This window comes from Bos javanicus, chromosome 11 (assembly GCF_032452875.1).
Source record: "Bos javanicus breed banteng chromosome 11, ARS-OSU_banteng_1.0, whole genome shotgun sequence".
Taxonomy (NCBI): Eukaryota; Metazoa; Chordata; class Mammalia; order Artiodactyla; family Bovidae; genus Bos; species Bos javanicus.
Genome location: NC_083878.1, coordinates 94,078,757 through 94,101,205, shown reverse-complemented (window position 1 = coordinate 94,101,205; position 22,449 = coordinate 94,078,757). Strand labels below are relative to the sequence as shown.

Below are 22,449 nucleotides of genomic sequence, written 5' to 3'. Positions count from 1 at the left end.
CTCTGACATTATTATTTAGTTTCAAAAAAGTCTTGTTGAAGCAGATAGTTCTTCAAGGATGAGGAACCCAAGACTTAGATGAATTACATGCTTATTTTTTTATATGTGTGTTTGTATAACTGTGTGTATGTGTGTGTATATATATATATGTATATATGTATATGGCAGGCTTCCCAGGTCATGCCAGTGGTGGTGCCAGTGGTAAAGAATTTGTCTGCCAGTGAAGGAGACACAAGAGACACGGGTTTGATCTCTGAGTTGGGAAGATCCCCTGGAGAAGGAAATGGCAACCAGCTCCAGTATTCTTGCTTGGGAAATCCCATGGACAGAGGAGTCTGGGGGGCTACAGTCCATGGGGTTGCAGAGTTGGACACGACTGAGTGCATATGCACACACACACACAAACACAGATGCATATGAGGGAGTATTAGTTTTACACTTTGTTTGGGATGAAGGAAGCCTTCCTGGAGAGGTAGCATTTGAGATCAGTGGGCCTTTTTGGCAGATGATATATAGCCACAAAGAGCTCCAGTTCTGTAGATCGGTGGTCTGGCCAGTCCTGGCTTTGCCACTGACTAGTGCTTGATCGCAAATTAGTTATTTCACTCTTTTGGACTATTGTTTCCTCTGTAAAATTGATATGATCATGTTTCCATTAGAGAGTTTTGAGGATTGAATGAAGTAATACATTTAAGATGCTTAACCAAGTGCTTGGCATACATAAAGTTCTTGCTATTATTACTGTGGCATCATCATTAACACTGATAAGGATTGGTGGGGAAGTCTTTTCAGGCAGAGAAAATTTTGTCTTTTCCATTGTCCTGACTTGATAAAATACCGTTTTAATAAATGAGCCTAGTTGTATTTTCCATTTATGAATCACACATTGAATTATTGTGATTTAGATTTTGTGATTTGCAGAATTTGTTGCAAAAAAACCCCTAAACAAACCAAAAAACCCAACAGAACAGCAGTCACAAGCTCATGGTATTGTATTGCTATCCCTTGAGTTCAGGACTCATTGTCATTAGGTTGGAAGGATAATCTTTTCCTCTTTATATAACTCTGTACTTTACAGAGTACAGCTTCCACAACTGTTAGTCAGTTGATCCTAACAGTAGCCTTGTGAGGCATGTAGGGCAGGTTGGGCAAGAGGATTTCAGGAAGCAGAATCCACAGGACTGGGGAAAGGCCTTTAAGCTGTCAGTGGCCATTCCAGCATTCTGGCCCTGGTCTCCTGACTCACACGCTGCCGCTTTTTCTTTAGTTTCCTGTGAATAGAAGTCGGTCAGCAAACCTGAGTTGTGTTTAGTCACTGACATGTCCTTGTCAGAGTTATTTAATTTGAGTCTTCTGTTTTCCATCTGTCAAATGATGAGACTTTGAACCACACAGGATTATCTGTGATGCTGAATTTACTTTGTGTAATGCTTTATAAGACTTGCTTTGTGCAAACTACTATGTATAAAATAAAGAAGGTCCTGCTGTATCACCCAGGCACTATATTCAGTATCTTGTAATAACCTATAATGAGAATATGAAAAGTATATCACTTCAGTTCAGTCACTCAGTCGTGTCCGACTCTTTGTGACCCCATGAATTGCAGCACGCCAGGCCTCCCTGTCCATCACCAACTCCCGGAGTTCACCCAGACTCACGTCCATCGAGTCCGTGATGCCATCCAGCCATCTCATCCTCTGTCATCCCCTTCTCCTCCTGCCACCAATCCCTCCCAGCATCAGAGTCTTTTTCCAGTGAGTCAACTCTTCGCATGAGGTGGCCAAAGTACTCGAGTTTCAGCTTCAGCATCATTCCTTCCAAAGAAATCCCAGGGCTGATCTCCTTCAGAATGGACTGGTTGGATCTCCTTGCAGTCCAAGGGACTCTCAAGAGTGTTCTCCAACACCACAGTTCAAAAGCATCAGTTCTATGGCACTCAGCTTTCTTCACAGTCCAACTCTCACATCCATACATGACCACAGGAAAAACCATAGCCTTGACTAGACGAACCTTTGTTGGCAAAGTAATGTCTCTGCTGTTCAATATGCTGTCTAGGTTGGTCATAACTTTTCTTCCAAGGAGTAAGCATCTTTTAATTTCATGGCTGCAGTCACCATCTGTAGTGATTTTGCAGCCCAGAAAAATAAAGTCTGACACTGTTTCCACTGTTTCCCCATCTACTTGCCACGAAGTGATGGGATCGGATGCCATGATCTTCGTTTTCTGAATGTTGAGCTTTAAGCCAACTTTTTCACTCTCCACTTTCACTTTCATCAAGAGGCTTTTTAGTTCCTCTTCACTTTCTACCATAAGGGTGGTGTCAGCTGCATATCTGAGGTTATTGATATTTCTCCCGGCAGTCTTGATTGCAGCTTGTGCTTCTTCCAGTCCAGTGTTTCTCATGATGTACTAAATCACCCTGCTGTACACCAGAAATTAACACAACTTTGTAAATCAACTATACTTCAATTAAAAAAAGTTACTTTGTATAATGTTGTAGGGGAATGTGTATTAAGATGCAACTTTATTCATTAATTAGTGTATTTGCCTAGTGATAATGTCAGTAGGAAATATTCCTAATTCAGTGTTGCTTTTTATGTTGTTATCCTGCTTATTTAAGGATAATATCTTTGATAGTGATGTGAAGACTCCATCTTGCAAAAATGTAGGAGATCTGGGAGTGTTTGGATGGATGAATAATAACACTTCACAAAACAACTGAATTCATTTTTCACATCACTACTTGTGTTGCCTTACTTGGTCTTTCCCTTTTGTGTGTCTGTCTCTCTCTGCTTAATATTACTCAGATGGTTGAACGCTTTAAACCTTTTCAGCTAATAACAAAATACATCATTTTAGAAGTTTGAGGTTTGTTTCCCATTGGAAATTTATATGAAGGGATGCTTTTTACATCTGAATATCATTTGTTCATGAGTATTTATCAGTTATTTATATATTGTCTTTGTGAACCTCTGTCAGAGGTAGGTGAATATATTGTTCTATAAATACCATATTAATTGGAAATTACAAAATGTAGAGTGGAGGTTCAGTTCAGTTCAGTCGCTCAGTTGTATCTGACTGTGACCCCATGGACTGCAGCATGACAGAGTAGAGGTTAAGTAGAACAAATTATTTTTATACTCTTATTCTTTCTTGAAGTATTAAATATATACATATGCATTTGTTTATTAAGTTGTTGAATTATTATGAAAACCCTAATTTTAAGTTTTCTGATAACTGAGACAATCTGTGTTAAGGAAGAAATTTTGCATTTTACCTGTCTTTTTCTGTATGATAGGTTGGGTAAAATTACTGAGAATAACTTGAAAGTGCTATTTATTAGTAAGAAGACTCTTTTTACTTGGCATCTATATTTTAAGAGGTAGGTGAGCAAGAAGTCATCCTGTGAAAAGTACGGATATTTTCGGTGGGTCATGGACGTTTTTGTTCCCTTTAGTTATGTGGCAAACTAAGAGCACTTACTACATTGCAGTTTCACAAGTGCTGTTGTGCTGAGTATACCATGAGTCAGGGCGTAGTTACGTGACTTAGCCATAGTAATAGAATAACTTAGGATACTGTATCAGAAATTTATATGTTTTATTATCCACATGAGGAAAACAGTTTAATAAATGTTTGCACTTGAGTGGATTTGACTTAGATAAAAAAAATTATACGCCAATTAGGAAGATCAAAACTCAATTTAGTAAAAAATTTAACATAGGCTAAGAAGCTTTTTTAAAAATTGGATAAGTGCACCGAATTGGGTAATGGATTAGACATAAACCTTGTTTATGACATGCTCTCATTTGCCAATGGATAGTCTGTTTTTGTATTATTATTTTAAAAATAATTTATCTATTTTTGGCTGGCCTGGGTCTTTATTGCTGCGTGCGTCGTCTTTTCTCTAGTTGCAGCGAGTGGACGCTACTCTGCTACTCGTGGCTTCTCGCTGCAGTGGCTTCCTTGTAGCAGAGACGGGCTCTAGCTGTACGCTTCAGCAGGTGCAGCTGCAGGCTCTAGACTGAGGGTTCAGTAGTTGTGGCGCGTGGGCTTAGTTCCCCTGTGGCATGTGGAGTTTTCCTGGACCAGGAATCAAAACAGTGTCTTCTGCTGTGGTAGGTGGATTCTCATCCACTGTACCACTGAGGGAAGTCCCTGTTTTTGTATTATTTTTTAAAATTTAATAAGCTTCTGTGAACCCACCATCAGAACAAAAGTTAAACCTTAATAACCTACATCTGACTTCATAGGTTCTCCCTATGAAGTCTCCCTTCATTGGTTCTCCCAGCTACCCCTATCCCAGTGCCTTCCCGTGATAGCATTCTCAGCTTGCATTCTGTATTCACCATTCCCTTGTTTCTGGTTTTGTGTATAGCTTTATCATATCTTTATAGATTCTTAGATAGTGTATCTTTTTATTTGGAAAAGATAGTCTATATGTAGCCATTTGGGACATAGTATTTTTACTTAATATTGCATTGCTGAGGTTTATCCATATTGCCATATGTCTCTATAGTTCCTTCACATTGCTGAATAACAATCCAATGCATTAATATACCATAGTGTATTCATTTATTCTTCTGTGAATGGGCATTTTGCATGTTTTCCAGGATTTTGCTTTTTTGCACAGTTTTGCTATGAACATGTTAATGTGCATGTCTTGTCTCTGTATGTGTGTAAGTTTCTCTTTGTGTATACCTAGGAGTCAAATCCCTGAGTATGGGATTATTTGATTTGTGGAAATTATGCAAAACATTTTTTCCCATCTGTCTATAAAAGACTTTATGGATCTATTTCCTTTTCAACACTTAATATTGCCAGACTTAATTTTTACAGCTTTAGTGGATATAAAGTGGTTTTCATTTTTATTGGTCTTGTGGTTTCCCCCCCTTGTGAAAAGGTTATGACTTTTTTCTCCCCCTTCTTCTGTGTTGTCTGTGCTTTTCTTTTGGATTTTAAGTCATCTTTCTATATTTTTGATACTTCTGTTGGATGTATGTTTTCCAGAAGTCTTTCCAGTTTGTAGCTAATTCTTTCAACTTTCTTTGGGGCATTTTTTTTGATGAACAGAAGTTCTAGATTTTAATATACTCATATTTTGTAGTCAGCACTTTTATGTTTTTAAGGAATCCTCTGCCTTTTTTTCATTTCATATGCCAATATCTGTTCATGTTACAGCTGACATTTAAAGTCCTGAGATTGCAATGATAGAATAACAGTGAAATAATATAGTTTAGAAAAATGAACGCAAAATGAGGAGCATATTAGAATATGTGTGCGTGTGCTCTGTTGTGGCCAACTGTTGTGACCAAGTGATGTGGCCATCATTCCCATCTTCACTCACTATGTTCCATCCAGACTACTATCCTTGCTGTTTCTCGAACAATGCACACAATCCCCACCCTTGAAGCCTAGCTGTTAATAGTTTATCCCTGACATCCACACAATTCCTCTGCTTCTTTAGGTGCCTGCTCAAATGTCACCTCATTATGAGCCCAACTCTGATTATCCTATATAAAATAGCAACCCCTCCTCCAAAACACCTCTGATCCTGTTGTCTCCATATAGGATTTACTACTGGCATTTGATATCTTTACTTTGCTTAATCTTTGTTTTGGACGTATAGAGCAGTTCTGGCACCCAAGGAGAAACGCAAATGAATTTCTCAAAATATTTTCTTATACACCATCACATTCTATTCTTAAAACAACCCTGAAAATTAGTGAAAAAATACAATGGTATAAATTTTTTTATAAACTTCTAAAATGCTAAAGCACAAATATCCAAAGATGTTAAATGACGTTAAATATTGTCTGTGATCACACATTGTTAGAGCTATCCCTAGAATTTGGGCTGGGTCTCTAGCAATTTTACAATTCATAGTACTACGTCTAAAGAGCAGGTATATATTTAATTTTGCAGAGTGATCTTTAAAAGATCTAGTTCTTTAAATCATGATCAAACATGAAGTAAAGGCTGAAATATATGTGTCACATTACCTATTTATTGTCTTCTCACTAAGTGGCTGTGAGCGGCTGTGATAGAAGGTCATCAGAGTATCTTCAGAATTTACAGATCCTGGGACAACTCTGATCAAAAAACAAAGGGGTGCAGGGGAATGAATGTGCCAGTAAGCAGTATTCTCTGCCCTACTGTGCCCAAGACAGCACACTTTAGTGTAAACTGGCACCTTGGTAATAAACAAGGTTCAGACACTGTCTTTGGTTTTCAAAAGACTTTTTGTTATTCTACAGAACAGAGCATCACAAAGAAACCATATCTGGAGACAGAATGGACAAGAGTATTTCCCTTAGTTAGGTTTGCAAAATGATTTCAGAACCTGCAATCTAGTTATAAATAAGGAGTAATGTTTAAAAAAAAACAACCAATTTTAAAACAAGTCATTTTGTTTTCACCTTAGCAAAATAAACAGTAAGTCTTAAATGTAAAAAACTGCATAAATTCAAGTATTACTTATATCAATATAGAAAATTTTTCATATACAACAGTGCTAAAAATGAAGAAATATATTAGATTCCTCAATAATATAATTTAATTTCCAGCCTTTTGCTAGCACTCATTCTCACTTTCTGGCATACTCTGCCACAGTTGGAAACTGTGTATCTAGGTCAGAAGAGACAAGCAGCTTTTCAGAACAGCTCAATATCTTTGGCACAAGTGTTGATATTATAATTCAACCCTTTCACAAACTCCTTTTAAAATACAACCTGTTGTAAATCACAAGATTAGTACTGCACAGACAATACCGTAGTCTAATATTTATCAAAAGCCAATGGAAAAAATACTAAAATGCTAGATTTAGAAAACTGATGAAAAACATGACACAGGCAACACAGTGTAATTAGTGTAAGAGCAGTGGATTTAGGGTCAGAAGATGTGCCTTCTAATTCCAACTCTGCTACAGTAAGCTGTCCAATTTTAAATAAATTTCAACCTCTCTGAGCCTCAATGCTTTCATTTACAAAAGTAAAAGGGTTAGACTACCCCTAGATTACTTTTTAGGTACCATCTGTTTAAAACATGATTCCATGATAAATTGGAAATCTACAAGTATATTTTATATGACACTGCTTAAATGTATTCCTTAAAAGTATATATTTTCACAGTGTAGTCAAATAGTTCAGATTCATGTTGATATTTGGTAGAAACCAATATAATACTGTAAAGCAATTATCCTTCAATTAAAAATAAATAAAAATAGTGTAGCTAAAACTAAAAAAACATAATTGAAAAATTTGAATGCTGAAAAGCTGATAACATGGAATTATTTCTGGGGGTTGATAATGAAGTGTGGGTTTCTTTTGGGAGAGTGGTTGATATATACTATACAGAGATTAGTGTATATAGTAAAGTATTTACAGATGAAATTAAGTGAAAATCTGGGATCTTCTCTAAAATAATCTAGTTGAGGAGATGAGAGAGAGTGAAGTAAGTAAGGCTGGCCATATGTTAATAATTACTGAAAACTGATGACAGATATATTCTCTGTATTTCACAGGGTTCTCTCCAGTTGTAGAGGTTTAAACATTTCTGTAATAAGGTTTTTAAACAGGAAAAAATTTATCAAGAATCTAAACAAACAAATTTCAACTTATCTGTAGTAAAATGAGATTGTCATATGTCATATTTTCTTCAGTACAACAAACATGTCTGCTTTAGAGAATCCATGATGTAACTGTGCAAACCAAAGCAGGTAAAATTATAAAAGGATAAAACCAGTGAAGGAAGCAATTCAGTAATAATTGATAGTAAAAAATGTGGAAATACTACAAGCAACAATACTGTTCTGAGAAACTCCAATACATAAAACACAGTAAGATAACAATAATACTCACTACAGCAGTTTTCATAATCACAAAATACTGGAAACCTAAGTGTCCATCAGCAAGAAAATGAAGATATAAGCTATACAGTAAATGAACTACAGTGATACATTTTACCATCTAAATTCAAAACAAGGTTGAGTGAAAAGGTTAAAGTTGCAGAATAATAAGTACAAAATGATGGCTTTTATTTAATCTTGAAAATGTATAAAATATTCCATATAATTTATAGATAGAAACACACACACTTCTTTCAGTATAAACATCCAACACAACACACAAAAAATTCAAGAGTAGTTATCCCTGGGAAAAGAGGGATCAAGGAGGGATATACACACAGTACTTATCTGAGATACTATTTCTTAGAAAAACAATCTGAAGCAAATTTGGCAAAACATTAATATGTAAGAAAAGCTGTGTACGGTAAGTATACAGTTTTTTTTGTTAACATTTTATTTTGTCTGTATGCATGAAATGTAAATTTATTTTGTAAATTCAAAATATTGTTTAAATTTAAAATATTCAGAAACAAAAGGAATCTTGCTTGGTCCTCTTAAACAGGAAAGTACCTTAGCTCTAGCTCTAGCCTTTGGGGAGTAACAACTTTTTCAATTTAAACTAAATACTGACGTTGGACATATGACCCTAGGAAGCTCCCTCATCAAGAAAGATTATAAGTTTTTTTTTTTTTTTAAGTGGAATGAGACATATTCTTACATAGAGTTTGACTAGGGGAACAACCAAAGACTTTCAAAGTATCAGAGTGTGTAAGCTGAAGCCACTGTCACTGTTAGAAAGGTCCCAAAGCACTGCAGGAGGCAATACTCCTCAGAAACATTCCAATTTTAAATAAAAAGGCAAGTAATACTTGTGTTGGGGTATCTATGGCAAGTCTAAGGTGCTTCCCAAGTTTCTCTAACCTGGCAGAACTCAGCCTCCAAATTCTGTCACCCCTGTAGATTTTGTCTTATCAGCTTTTGCTATAGGAAGATCTAGATTTGGCCATAGACATTGTTATGGGAGGGCTTCCCCAAGGGCTCAGTAGTAAAGAACCAGCCCACCAATGTAGGAGACATGGGTTCAATCCCTAGGTTGGGAAGATCCCCTGGAGGAGACATGACAACCCACTCCAGTATTCTTGCCAGGAGAATCCCATGGACAGAGCCCCTTGGGGGCTACAGTCCATGGCATGGGTCACAAACAGTTGGGGGGGGGGTGAGACCAAGAAGTTAATGGGAATCAGATTATTGGAGATTTGTAGGCCATTATTAGGTGTTTGGGGCTTCCCTGGTGGCTCAGACGGTAAAGTGTCTGCCTGCAATGCAGGAGACCCAGGTTTGATCCCTGGGTTGGGAAGATCCCCTGGAGAAGGAAATGGCAGCCCACGCCAATAAAATCCCATGGACGGCGGAGCCTGGTAGGCTACAGTCCATGGGGTCGCAAAGAGTTGGACATGACTGAGCAACTTCACTTTCACTTATTAGGTGTTTACTCAGAAACCAGAAGCCATTGGAAGGTTTTGAGCAGAGAAATGACATGACCTAATTAAAAAAAAAAACTTTTAATTTTATAATGAAATATAGTTGATTTACAATGTTGTTTCAGATGTACAGCGAAGTGATACAGTTATGCATATACATATATCCTTCAAATTCTTTTTTCATATAGGTTATTACATTGAGTAGATTTCCCTGTGCTATACAGTAGATCCTTGTTGATTATCTATTTTATAAATAGTCCAGTTCAGTTCAGTTGCTCAGTTGTGTCCGACTCTTTGTGACCCCATGAATCACAGCACACCAGGCCTCCCTGTCCATCACCAACTCCCAGAGTTCACTCAAACTCATGTCCATCAAGTCTGTGATGCCATTCAGCCATCTCATCCTCTGTCATCCCCTTCTCCTCCTGCCCCCAATCCCTCCCAGCATCAGAGTCTTTTCCAATGAGTCAACTCTTCGCATGAGGTGGCCAAAGTACTGGAGTTTCAGCATTAGCATCATTCCTTCCAAAGAACACCCAGGACTAATCTCCTTTAGAATGGACTGGTTGGATCTCCTTGCAGTGCAAGGGACTCTCAAGAGTCTTCTCCAACACAGTTCAAAAGCATCAATTCTTCGGTGCTCAGCTTTCTTCACAGCCCAACTCTCGCATCCATACATGACCACTGGAAAAACCATAGCCTTGACTAGACAGACCTTTATTGGCAAAGTAATGTCTCTGCTGTTCAATATGCTGTCTAGGTTGGTTATAACTTTTCTTCCAAGGAGTAAGCCTCTTTTAATTCCATGGCTGCAGTCACCATCTGCAGTGATTTTGGAGCCCCCAAAAATAAAGTCTGACACTATTTCCACCGTTTCCCCATCTATTTCCCATGAAGTGATGGGACCAGATGCCATGATCTTCGTTTTCTTAATGTTGAGCTTTAAGCTAACTTTTTCACTTTCCTCTTACACTTTCATCAAGAGGCTTTTTAGTTCCTCTTCACTTTCTGCCATAAGGATGTTGTCATCTGCATATCTGAGGTTATTGATATTTCTCCCGGCAGTCTTGATTCCAGCTTGTGCTTCATCTAGCCTGGTATTTCTCATGATGTACTCTGCATATAAGTTAAATAAGCAGGGTGACAATATACAGCCCTGACGTACTCCTTTTCCTATTTAGGGGGAGGAATGGACGTGAGTCTCAGTGAACTCCGGGAGTTGGTGAGGGACAGGGAGGCGTGGCGTGCTGCGATTCATGGGGTCGCAAAAGTCGGACACGACTGAGCGATTGATCTGATCTGATAAATTAGAAGGTTAATCCCAACCTTCTAATTTATTCCCCCCCCAACCTTTCTCCTTTGGTAACTATAAGTTTGTTTTCCAAGTAAGTGAATCTGTATCTGTTTTACAGTAAGTTCATTTGTATGATTTTTTTTAGATTTCACATATAAGTGATATCATATGATATTTGTCTTTGCCTGTCTGACTTCTCATAGTAGGATAATCTCTAGGTCCATCAGTGTTGCTGCAAATGGCATTATTTCATTCTTTTTTTGGCTGAATAATGTTCTGTTGTGGGGTTCCCAGGTGGTGCAGTGGTAAAGACTCCCCCTGCTCATGCAGGAGATGCAAGAGATGTGGGTTCAGTTCCTAGGTGGAAAAAACCCTGTGGAGTAGGAAATGGCAATCTGTTCCAGTGTTCTTGCCTGAAAATTCCATGGACAGAGGAGCCTGGCAGGCTGCAGTCCATGAGGTCTCAAAAGAGTTGGACACGACTGAACAACTGAGGGCAATATTCCATTGTATATATGTACCACATTTATTTGTCCATTTGTCGAGGGACATTTAGGTTGCTTCCTTGTCTTGGCTGTTACTGAGAATGAACTTAAGGTGGGGAAGCAAGAGTACAAGGTAAAGGTGAAGGATTTTGTGATGGATTAGATGTGGGTGTGAGAGGAAGAGAGGTGTCAAGGATGACTCTCCTAAGTTTTTGGCCTGAGCTTTTGGAGGATGGGGTAGTAGGCTTCTGAGAGAGGCGCAGCCAGGAGTGGTAAAGTTTTTTTTGTTTGTAAAGTTTGTTTTTGTTGTGTGTTTTTTGAGGGACAGATCAGGAGTTGGTTTGAGACACATTAAGTTTAAGATGTTTATTAGATATTGAGGTGGGTATGTTGGTTATGTACTTGAATGGAGTCTGGAACCCAGAGAGGTATAAATTTGGGAGAGTCCTCAGTGTATACGTGGTATTTAAAACATCAAGCCTGGATGATCCTGCCAAGGGAATGAGTAAAGAGATTAAAGGTGAGATCTGTGTCCAGAGGCATTCTAACATTTAGATTGTGGAGATAAGAAAGAAAGGAGAGTAATTTATGAAGTAGGAAGAGAGTGGTGTACTGGGTGGGAGCCAAGGGAGGTAAAAGGTTTAAATGTGGAGAAGTCAGCTATGTCACCCGTTGCTGAAGGTAGACTAAAGGCAAGGACTGAGAATTGTTCACGGCACTAAACACCATGGAAATCCTCTGGGACCTGACAAGAACTGTTCGAGTGAAGCATTGGGGTAAGAGGCTGATTGAGGTGAGTTTAAGAGAATGGGAGAAGGGGAAATGGAAACCAAAGTGTAAACTCAAAGAATTATGCCCTAAGATGGGCAGAGAAACAGGCCATGGGGAGGCAAGAATCAAAGAAAGTTATTCGAGAGGACAGGGATGATTACTGGAATGATACTCTTTTTTGATTTTTTGTTTTGACCACTTGCATGGCATGCAGAACTAGCATGGTATGCAAAACGTCCCTTAGGGAATTCAACCTGTATCCCTTTCAGAGGAAGCATGGAGTCTTGGCCACTGAACCACTGGGGAAATCCTGGAGTGATATTCTTGAGGGGATGGGGTCTAGAGGATTTGAGTAGAGACATTTCCACTAGATAGGAATAGGGACAATTTATTTGTAATAACAGGAAGGAAAGAATAATATATGGGAAAAGATATAGCAAGGTTGATATTTTGCTTGAAATAGGAAGCAGTCAAAACATTCAATCTGAAAGGAAATCAACCCCAAATATTCAATTGGAAGGACTGATGCTGAAGCTGAAGCTCTAATACTTTTGGCTGCCTGATGTGAGGAGCCAACTTAATTGGAAAAGACCCTGATGCTGGGAAAGATTGAAGGCAATAGGAGAACAGGGCGACAAAGGATGAGATGGTTGGATGGCATCACCATTTCAATGGACATGAGTTTGAGCAAACTCCAGGAGATGGTGAAGGACAGGGAAGCCTGGTGTGCTGCAGTCCATAGGGTCGCAAAGAGTCGGACACGACTTGGTGACCGAAGAACAACAGTAAAGGAAGCAGAAGGAATCTGAGGATATGGGAAGAAGATATAGATGTAAAGAGATGAAAGAAGATGTGAAATTATACTTAGGAAAGTGGGAAGTAAATATTTGGTTTCATTGAGTCTCCTTGGACATTGCAGGATGTTTAGCAAATGCCAGGGTTCTACCTTGTGACAGCCAGAACACTTTACCTCACATTTGTAAATCCCTGAAGGTTGCAGTACCACCCCTGCTTGGATTGGAAACTGTTGGTTATTCCTTTAAAGGTTAGATCATGAATTTGGAAGAAAAAAAAAAAAACACTGTTGTGTGATTCCCCCCACCCCCTGCCCCAATTTCCAGTGTTACTGGTGGGGTATAGTTAAAAGGGTTGGGATTTTGCCAGGATAGGATAACAAAGGGGATTGCTGGTGAAAGTGAGTGATAAATGATGGATTGTGTAACTTCAATTAGATAAAGACAAAAATGAGAGCATGCAAAAGATGGAGGGACTGAAAAGTGCTGGGGTTAGTAGTTTGTGAGCCCTGGTGGCGAGTGGGTGCCTGGGGTAGGAAAGGAGATGAAAACATCGGAGGAATGGAGTAGAAGCAATGGAGAGTCCAGAATTTAGAAGGATCATTTATCTGGTTATGGAAATTACGAAAAATTATGCCAGGAGTTAGAGGTAAGTTAAGTACTAATAAAGTCCTGAAGGAGTGGGAGAGTTTGGGGGATTAATCCAAGATGGGTGAAATAAGTCAAATAAATAGTAGAAACTGTGCTTATGGACGAAGAGTCTAAAATTCCCTGTAAGTCACTATAATGATGACAGCCATGCAAATGTGTGGGAAGAGAAGGCGACCTTTCAAATGGAGGCTTCTAAGTTATGGCTCTCTCTAAGGAAAGAGAAATCTAGGGTTAAATTCAAATTTTTTTTGAGCCTCTCCTGAGTGCAGGGCATGGTACTGGATGCTGTGGAGATAAAGGTAAGTAATTTCATTAAGGAGCTTATGATAAAAATAATGAAAACTGAGTAAAAGAAGTGTCATAAATGAAGTTGAAAAAGGACTGGATGACTCAAGGAAGATATTATATTAACCTCAAGTATTAAGTAAGGCTTCCTGGAAGGGTAGATTTGAGATGGACATTTGATGACTAGAACAAGGACAGATCATGGTGGAGTGGAGGTTGCAGTCCAGATAAGGGAAAGGGTTAATGTGAAGTTTAGTGTTAGCACGTTGCATGGTATTCTGGGGAAGATTCATTATTTTCTTTTTGGTTGAAACTATAATGATGAGAAAAATAACAGGGACAGAATTGCATCTGTGTTGTATTATGAAGGGCCTTGGTGACACCCAGTATCTCAGTGGATACCAGTTGTTTAGCTAATGAGTAGTCATTGAAGGTTTTAAAGGGGAGCTTGATGTTCTCAGAGTTTTCACCAAAGATGGGCTGAAGCAGGAATAGAATAGTTTAGGAGAGGATTAATTCTTGTAAATAGTAAAACACGGCAAAACTATACGCAGTAGAGATCAAATTGCCAACATCCGCTGGATCATCGAAAAAGCAAGAGAGTTCCAGAAATACATCTATTTCTGCTTTATTGACTATGGCAAAGCCTTTGACTGTGTGGATCACAATGAACTGGAAAATTCTGAAAGAGATGGGAATACCAGACGACCTGACCTGCCTCTTGAGAAACCTGTATGCAGGTCAGGAAGCAGTAGTTAGAACTGGACATGGAACAACAGACTGGTGCCAAATAGGAAAAGGAGTACGTAAAGGCTGTGTATTGTCACCCTGCTTATTTAACTTATATGCAGAGTACATCATGAGAAATGCTGGGCTGGAGGAAACACAAGCTGGACTCAAGATTGCTGGAAGAAATTTCAGTAACCTCAGATATGCAGTGGAGAAGGCAGTGGCAACCCACCCCAGTACTCTTGCCTGGAAAATCCCATGGGCGGAGGAGCCTGGTAGGCTGCAGTCCATGGGATCGCGAAGAGTCGGACATGACTGAGTGACTTCACTTTCATTTTTCACTTTCATGCATTGGAGAAGGAAATGGCAACCCACTCCAGTGTTCTTGCCTAGAGAATTCCAGGGACGGGGAGCCTGGTGGGCTGGCATCTCTGGGGTCGCACAGAGTCAGACACGACTGAAGCGACTTAGCAGTAGCAGCAGCAGATATGCAGATGACACCACCCTTATGGCAGAAAGTGAAGAAGAACTAAAGAGTGTCTTGATGAAAGTGAAAGAGGAGAGTGAAAAAGTTGGCTTAAAGCTCAACATTCAGAAAACTAAGATCATGGCATCCGGTCCCATCACTTCATGGCAAATAGATGGGGAAACAGGGGAAACAGTGGCTGTCTATTTTTCTGGGCTCCAAAATCACTGCAAATGGTGATTGCAGCCGTGAAATTAAAAGACGCTTACTCCTTGGAAGGAAAGTTATGACCAACCTAGACAGCATATTAAAAAGCAGAGACATTACTTTGTCAACAAAGGTCTGTCTAGTCAAGGCTATCGTTTTTCCGGTGGTCATGTATGGATGTGAGAGTTGGACTACAAAGAAAGCTGAGCGCCAAAGTATCAATGCTCTTGAACTGTGGTGTTGGAGAAGACTCTTGAGAGTCCCTTGGACTGCAAGGAGGTCTAACCAGTCCATCCTAAAGGAGATCAGTCCTGGGTGTTCATTGGAAGGACTGATTTTGAAGCTGAAACTCCAATACTTTGGCCACCTGATGCGAAGAGCTGACTTATTTGAAAAGACCCAGATGCTGGGAAAGATTGAGGGCAGGAGGAGAAGGGGACAACAGAGGATGAGATAGTTAGATGGCATCACTGACTCAATGGACATGGGTTTGGGTGGACTCTGGGAGTTGGTGATGGCCACGGAGGCCTGGCGTGCTGCGATTCATGGGGCCGCAATGAATTGGACACAACTGAGTGACTGAGCTGAACTGATACACAGTAGTGTACAAGACTTCCAAATCTTTGAATTATAAACATCCTTAGTAGTAAAAGAAGGAGTCAGACTTAGGATTTCCATTCTTATGCTATATCAGGAGCTTGCTTCATGTTTTCTTCACTTGACTTTTAGAAGAGCACAGTCTTCATTTTCCTATCTCTCAGGCCACTTTGCTGACTGTAGTTGTGCCTCTTTTTCCTTTTCCATGTTCATTAATCATCATCCTTTGGTGATCTTGTGGCTTTACATACTACCTATATGCTGAAAAGCATCAAATTTGTATCGTGATCTAGACCTCTCTTCTCAACTCTAGGTTCATATCCAGTTACCTCCTTGGCTATCTAATAATTATCTCAAATTCAACATGTCCAAAACTGAATTCCTGATCTTCATCCCAAAACCACCTCTGCATGCACCTTCCATAACTCAGTTGCTCAAACCAAAAACCTAGAAGTCAGTCCTAAGGCCTCCACTTCACTCCCACTCCACATCCATTCTATTAAGAAGACCTACCATCTTTCCCTTCAGAATGTATCCATACTCTGATTGCTAAACTCTTAGTGATATACCCTTCCTTCCACCCTTGCCCTCTTTACTATGTATTTCAACATAGCAATCATGGTGATCTTTTTAAGACGTAGTCAGATATTGTCATTTCTCTACTCAAAGCAGTCTAAGGGTGTCTCACTCAATAGAAGCCATAATCCTTAAAGTGACTAGAAAGACCTCCTGTATTAGGAGTTGACAAACTATGGCCCTGGGACCTCTTTGATCCACTGCCTGTTTTTGCATGAGCTGTGGGCTAAGAGTGATTTTTATGTTTTTAAATTGTTAAAAAAAACTGGTATTTTGTGAAATAACATTAGATGAAGTTGAAATTTCAGTGCCTATAAATAAAAGTTGAATTGGAATACCGCCACACCCAATTGTTTGCATACTGTCTTATGGCTACATTTGCAGTGCAGAGGCAGAGTTGAGTAGTAGAGACCTTCTGGTTCCAAAGCCTAATGTACTTTTTATCTGGTCCTTTAAAGAAAAAGTTTGCCATCTTCTGCCCTGTGTGGTCTGGTCTCTTACTTCCACCCGCAGTCCTCACTGCCCTTCTCTCCTCACTCACCCTGCTTCAGCCTTCCAACCACAGTGGTCTCCTTGTTGTGTCTCCATCTGACCAGGTACACTGTTTTTCCCCTGCCAGGAATACTCATTCCTGAGATCTCTGCGTGGCTCATGCCCTTTCCCCATCAAGGTTTACTCAGGCATCAGCTTCTCAATGAAGACCAACCACAATCCTACCCTCCTGTGTGTAGTATCTGCACGTATTTGTGCTGTCCCCTGCTTTCTTCCCCATAGGGCTTCACACTTTCTCACATACTGTTTAGATTATTTATTTTTACATTTATTGTTTTTTGGTTGTTTCCCACCCTCTGGACTTAGAAGAGTGGGAATTTTTATCTGTTTTGTTCACTGATCCAGTCTAAGCGCCTAGAGCAGTGGCTGGATTATTATAGATGTTCAACGAAGACTTGTTGAGATGCACTGAATTATTGGTTCTTTAACCAAATGAGTCATCTGACTGGGGGATACAGCTCTGTCATTCTGTCCCTGTTGTCAGGAATGGGGAAGGGCTAGTGTGTGTGCCTTTGGTGAGATGTGTTTTCTAGTTACCACTTCCTTGAACAGGTTACTTAAGAACATCTTTTCCATTCTGCTCACTGACAGTAAGTGCTCAGAAAGCTTTCTGATTGACCTAGCCGGCTTGCGCAGTGCCTCTTTTGTTAGGAGTGCAGCTTTCCTGCCGTCTTTGTGTACACTATTTATTAGTGGAGTAGGGACCTTTTTGCCTGTGTCCAGTGTTGCAAGGCTTCAAATGATGTGGTGGGATTGAACTTTTTCATCATGATAGGTGTTTCCAGGTAGGAATGAAAAGCTGGATTTTTGGAGTAGGTATATGTAATTTATGGGTTATCCAGTTTAGCTTTCTCATATGTGCTTTTTTAATATAGAAAATAAAAGGAAATTTCCAGAGGAAAATACTGAAATTCAGTATTTTTTTTTTTTCAAGTTAGTATTGTACAGAAACTTAATGCCACCATGTAGGAAAAGTTTATTTGAAGGGATTTGGAAGAATTATTGAATTTATATGTGTTTGCTCTTCTTTTAATGTATCTGAATTGGTTCATTTTCGTATGCCCTGTACTATCAAGTACAGTACCAAGTACAGAACAGATGATAAATAAGTCTGTATTTACTAGTAAATCTCTTTATCTTAAACTAATCCTCTTGGTGTATCAGTGAGATGTCTTTTTCTTATTTTGTATTTGCCTGTCTTTAATATAGCGAACAATAATGACAAACCTAGACAGTGTATTAAAAAGCAGAGACATCACTTTGCCCACAGAGGTCACATATAGTCAAGTCTATGGTTTTTCCAGTAGTCATGTTTGGATTTGAGAGTTGGACCATAAAGAAGGCTGAGTGCAGAAGAATTGATGCTTTTAAACTGCGGTGTTGGAGAAGACTCTTGAGTCCCTTGGACTGCACAGAGGTCAGTCAAACCAGTCCATCCTAAAGAAAATCAACCCTGAATATTCATTGGAAGGACTAATGCTGAAGCTGAAGCTCCAGTATTTTGGCTACCTGATGTGAAGAGTTGAGTCATTGGAAAAGTCCCTGAGGCAGGAGGAGAAGGGGACGACAGACAAAAAGATGGTTGGATGTCATCACCGACTTAATGGACATGAGTTTGAGCAAGCTCTGGGAGATGGTGAAGGACAGGGAGGCCTGGTGCTGCAGTCCGTGGGGTTCCATGTACAGTCCAGCGAGTTGTACATGACTGAGTGGTTGAACAACAAAATAGTTTTCTGGTGATGTGTGTAGGCTTTTCCATGTATAGTACCATGCCATCTGCAGATAGTGACAGGTCTACTTGTTCCTTTCCAATTTGAATTGTCTTTATTTCTTTTTCTTCTCTGATAGCTATGGCTAGGATTTCTAAAACTGTTGAATAACAGTGGCAAATAGGGCCCAGAGCTTGATGTTTGGGTAGGGTGTTTACTCTCCATACTAATGACTGAAAAGTGCTGTTGGTGATCCATAATTTCTCCACTATGTCAGCTTTTTTTTTTTTTTTATTTGGTTGCGTTTGTTCTTAGTTGTGGCACATGGGTAGAACACCCAGGCTCAGTACTTGCATAACTTGGGCTTAGTTGCTCCATTGTATGTGAGATCATAGTTCCCTGACCAGGGACCAAACCTGCATCCCCTGTTTGCAAGGTTGATTCTTAAACCACTAGACTACCAGGCAAGTCCCACTACATCAACTTTTACTTAGCATTCTTCTCTCTTTTTCTGTTTTCAGCCAACTTTCATAATATGTTTGACTTACTGGTTTTACCTTTTTATAGAGAGCAGCTTGTGGATTTTGTTTTCAGTTCTTATGTAAATGTACAGCAGTCTTTGGCTGCAGGATTCACAGCCAAGTACTGAATGGTTGAATCCTCTAGAATGGAGTAAGGTTGGAAATGGGAAATGCAAAAAACTCTAAATAGTATAGTTTGATCTTTATACAAAAGATAAAATTCTAGTGACAGGGTGGTCTTTGAAATGTCTCTTACCATTGATCATGTTTTAGTTTGTGTCTTAACTTTGTTGCACAAAAGGGCCCTGTGATTTGCAGTATATGTATGTTCCCTCTTTGATTTGATATATGGAATAATCTAAGTTCCATCTATTTTGTTCATTCGCTTAGTCATGTCTGACTCTTTGTGACCCCATGCACAGCAACATGCTGGGCTTACCTGTCCTTCACTGTCTCCCAGAGTTTGTTCAAATTCATGTCCATTGAGTTGATGATGATCTCATCCTGTTGTCTCCTTCTCCTCCTACCCTCAATCTTTCCATAATTAGTTGTTATGTAACGTAAAAAACTCAATCTTCACTGGCTTATTTCAGGTGGATTTTGTAAGTCAGAGTCAGGGAAGTTGGTTATAAGATGTGAATTGTGTTGCATGTAGGTCATAACTTAGTATCATTTGACTGAGTGTGGATCTGTTTTTTTCATTTGTAGTACTGGGTAGAGTTAAATGTCACCTTTAACTTTGCTGGTCCTAAAAATTCAAAAAGGATCTTTTTTTCTTTAAGAGAGTAACTGTTAGGAAATTATTGTAGATGAAAGTAAAAAGGGGATTTCCTTGTTTAAGGGAAAATTTAAAGGAAGTATTCTTGCCTGGAAAATTCCATGGACTAAGGAGCCTGGTGGGCTGCAGTCCATGGGGTTTCGAGGAGTCAGACACGACTGAACACACAACACAGCACAACACACAGAACACTGCGATGAAGAGGAAGCTGCTTCTCGTGGGTGTTCATGTCTTCTGTGTGTGTGTTTCTCCTGATAGTCATGTAATGTATATGTTCTATTTTAATAGTCTCTAGTTTTTTTTCTTTCTTTTTTTATTTTTTACAGCTGGCTTGTATATAAGGACCTCAGCAGTGTTCAGAAAAGCTTATTTTTACCTTACCTGGAATAAAATCTCAAAAGTGGAACATAGGGGTAATAGAATGAGTCTTAGGCCTCTGGGCAGAAATATGCGTGGGATTCTGGTGACAGCCATTCATGGGTAATGAAATAAGGATTGAGTGAATATTCAGCAGTGTGGCATAGCACTGCATATAGGTTGAGAGGGCAGTAAGGTCTCTAGGGAGTTAGGAGAGGAGAGCCAAAAAAGCATGCTGAATTTTAGGCCTGAAATGATTAAAGAAGAGATATTGTTCCAACATATATTGTAAGTCTGATGGCAGTGTCAAATGGAAAAGCCTCTTGGTTACAAGCAAAAGTGTTATATTTCCAGGTGTCCTTATCTACTTTTCAGATAGGCCTGACTGATGCCAATTTCTGTTGAAAATCTCATGGTTAATTGCAACATTTTCCCCACCAATAGTAGTATTACATTTTCTGGTTGTATTTCTTTACTGAATCTGTGTTTGTTAATATATTCATCTCATTGAATACAACTAGTTATTTCTCTGGTCATATCACTTAGGCTCTTGGGCCCAGGCCTTCAAAGGATGTTTTAGCTTTTGTTTAAAATAAGTAATTTTCCACAATGAAGATTGTTCTGTTTTATTCAGTAATATGTTTATGGGTTTCACCCTCTGATATGAAACTAATCATAAATAAGCATTTTTGAAAAGTTGTTTTTCTTTTTCTCTTGCAAGTGTACTCTGGAGAACAAGCCTTCAGATATCTTTGCCATATTGACTCTGAGCCATCAGGGGACTCAGGCTTATGAGGAGGTACTGTCACACAAAGCAGTGTCTAGTGAAGACGACAAGAAAGAGGGGAAAGGATCGGAAGAAGAAGCTAAAATACTATAGAAAACCATGGTAGGTTATCATTTATAATTCCTTAATTTAGTTACCGAAGAGCTCAGTTATTTAAAGTTGAAACTATTAACAGTGAAGGCAAGTAAAAACAGTGGTGTTAATTTTTGGCTCCAGTGCATCAGCTGAAGATGCCATTCTACTATTTAAGCAAAGCGAATGAGTTCAGATTTATTACGAGCCCTTTAAACCACAAGATGGAGCCCCATGAGCCTGCAGTCCATAAATTATTAAATACAAAGGAGAGAATGCTCATAAATAATATTTTCTAATAAAACTGGTATTAGCAAACTGATACAAATGGCTAAGGTGACCTTGAACTTGAAATTATGTAATTTTTCTCTAGCTTCTACCTGAAGCTCAGTGTTTTAAAGTCCTGAACCAGTTCTTTAAGTAATGATTTGAAGGTTTTGCAGTTTGTAAAATGTGTGTGTATTTAACTGAAAACAAAACAAAACAAAACAAAACTTTTTTTTCCACGTGCTTTTGGTTTTAAAATAATAAGGTCAAATATTGAGTGTATTGAGGATACTGAACTGAATATCCTAGAAACCTTAGTTTTTGTGGAAAGTTCATACTTAAATTGAATTAATTTTTTAATTGGTAAAATATGCTGAAATATTTTGCTCCTATTTTGGTTCTGAAGGATATGTGATTTCCCCCCCACCCCCCCACCGCTAAGTGTAAGCAAGAAAATGCTTAAAAAAAGATAAGTGTGGGGAAAAGCACAAAATATTAATCATCTGTGTTTTTGAAATATGTTGTTTAGCAAGTCTGAAGGTATTTCTTTAAGAAAGATTTTATTTAAAAAAAAATTTGTTCTGGGTTTGTTCTAGCAACTTAGTTGACTTGGTCTCTAAAGAAGGAACTCTACTAATATTTTAATTGTGAATGGTGGGGAAAAATGTTAACTTGGGATGGATTTTCTCTGTCATTTAGTTTTATGGTGAGCTGTGATGAATGACACTATAACTTGTATTTCTTCTCATATGAAATGAATTATTTGCCTCTTCAGCTTATTTATCTGTTGCAGTCTAGATATTCTTACTGCTTAAATACTTCATATATATCACTTGTCATAGTTGGTGAAAATTCTTTTCCTAGTTTATTCATTTTAAATGTAGCTTGTTCATTTTGCTGTGTAGTGGTACAAGTGTCTTAATGGTATTTGTAAATTTGGAGATATTCAAAGGTTTTTGGATGTGTGACTCATGAGTGTGAAGGATCTACTCTATTAAAATTTCATGAAATTCATTCTATTTCTAGGTGCTAATCTGCTCCACTGATTTCTGGGCCAGCATGTCATTTTAATTATTGCTTTTTAAATTTTTGATATTTTATTTTAGCATAATGGTACCACCCATCCACCTTTGTAGAATAGTTCTTAATGCTGTCATTGATCCCTCCCCTCACCCCCATGAGCTTTAAAATTATTTTTGTGAAATACTAAAATGAATCTATCTT

General features: G+C 38.8%; 1 protein-coding gene across 13 annotated transcripts in view; it reads left to right on the top strand.

Moving 5' to 3' along the window:
• The window catches only part of STRBP (spermatid perinuclear RNA binding protein), a 199,183-nt gene that overhangs the window by 83,809 nt on the left and 92,925 nt on the right, over positions 1-22,449 (top strand). For 12 of the 13 annotated variants that reach the window (XR_009739583.1, XR_009739584.1, XM_061433465.1 and 9 more), the window contains one exon: positions 20,821-20,988. Coding sequence is in view for 11 of the 13 variants with exons in the window: in XM_061433465.1 (XP_061289449.1) it covers positions 20,986-20,988 (3 nt within the window). In the remaining 2 variants the exon portion in view is untranslated. Of the gene's footprint in view, positions 1-17,903; positions 18,152-20,820; positions 20,989-22,449 lie in introns of those variants that run through there. The other variant, XM_061433464.1, reaches the window with a different exon arrangement.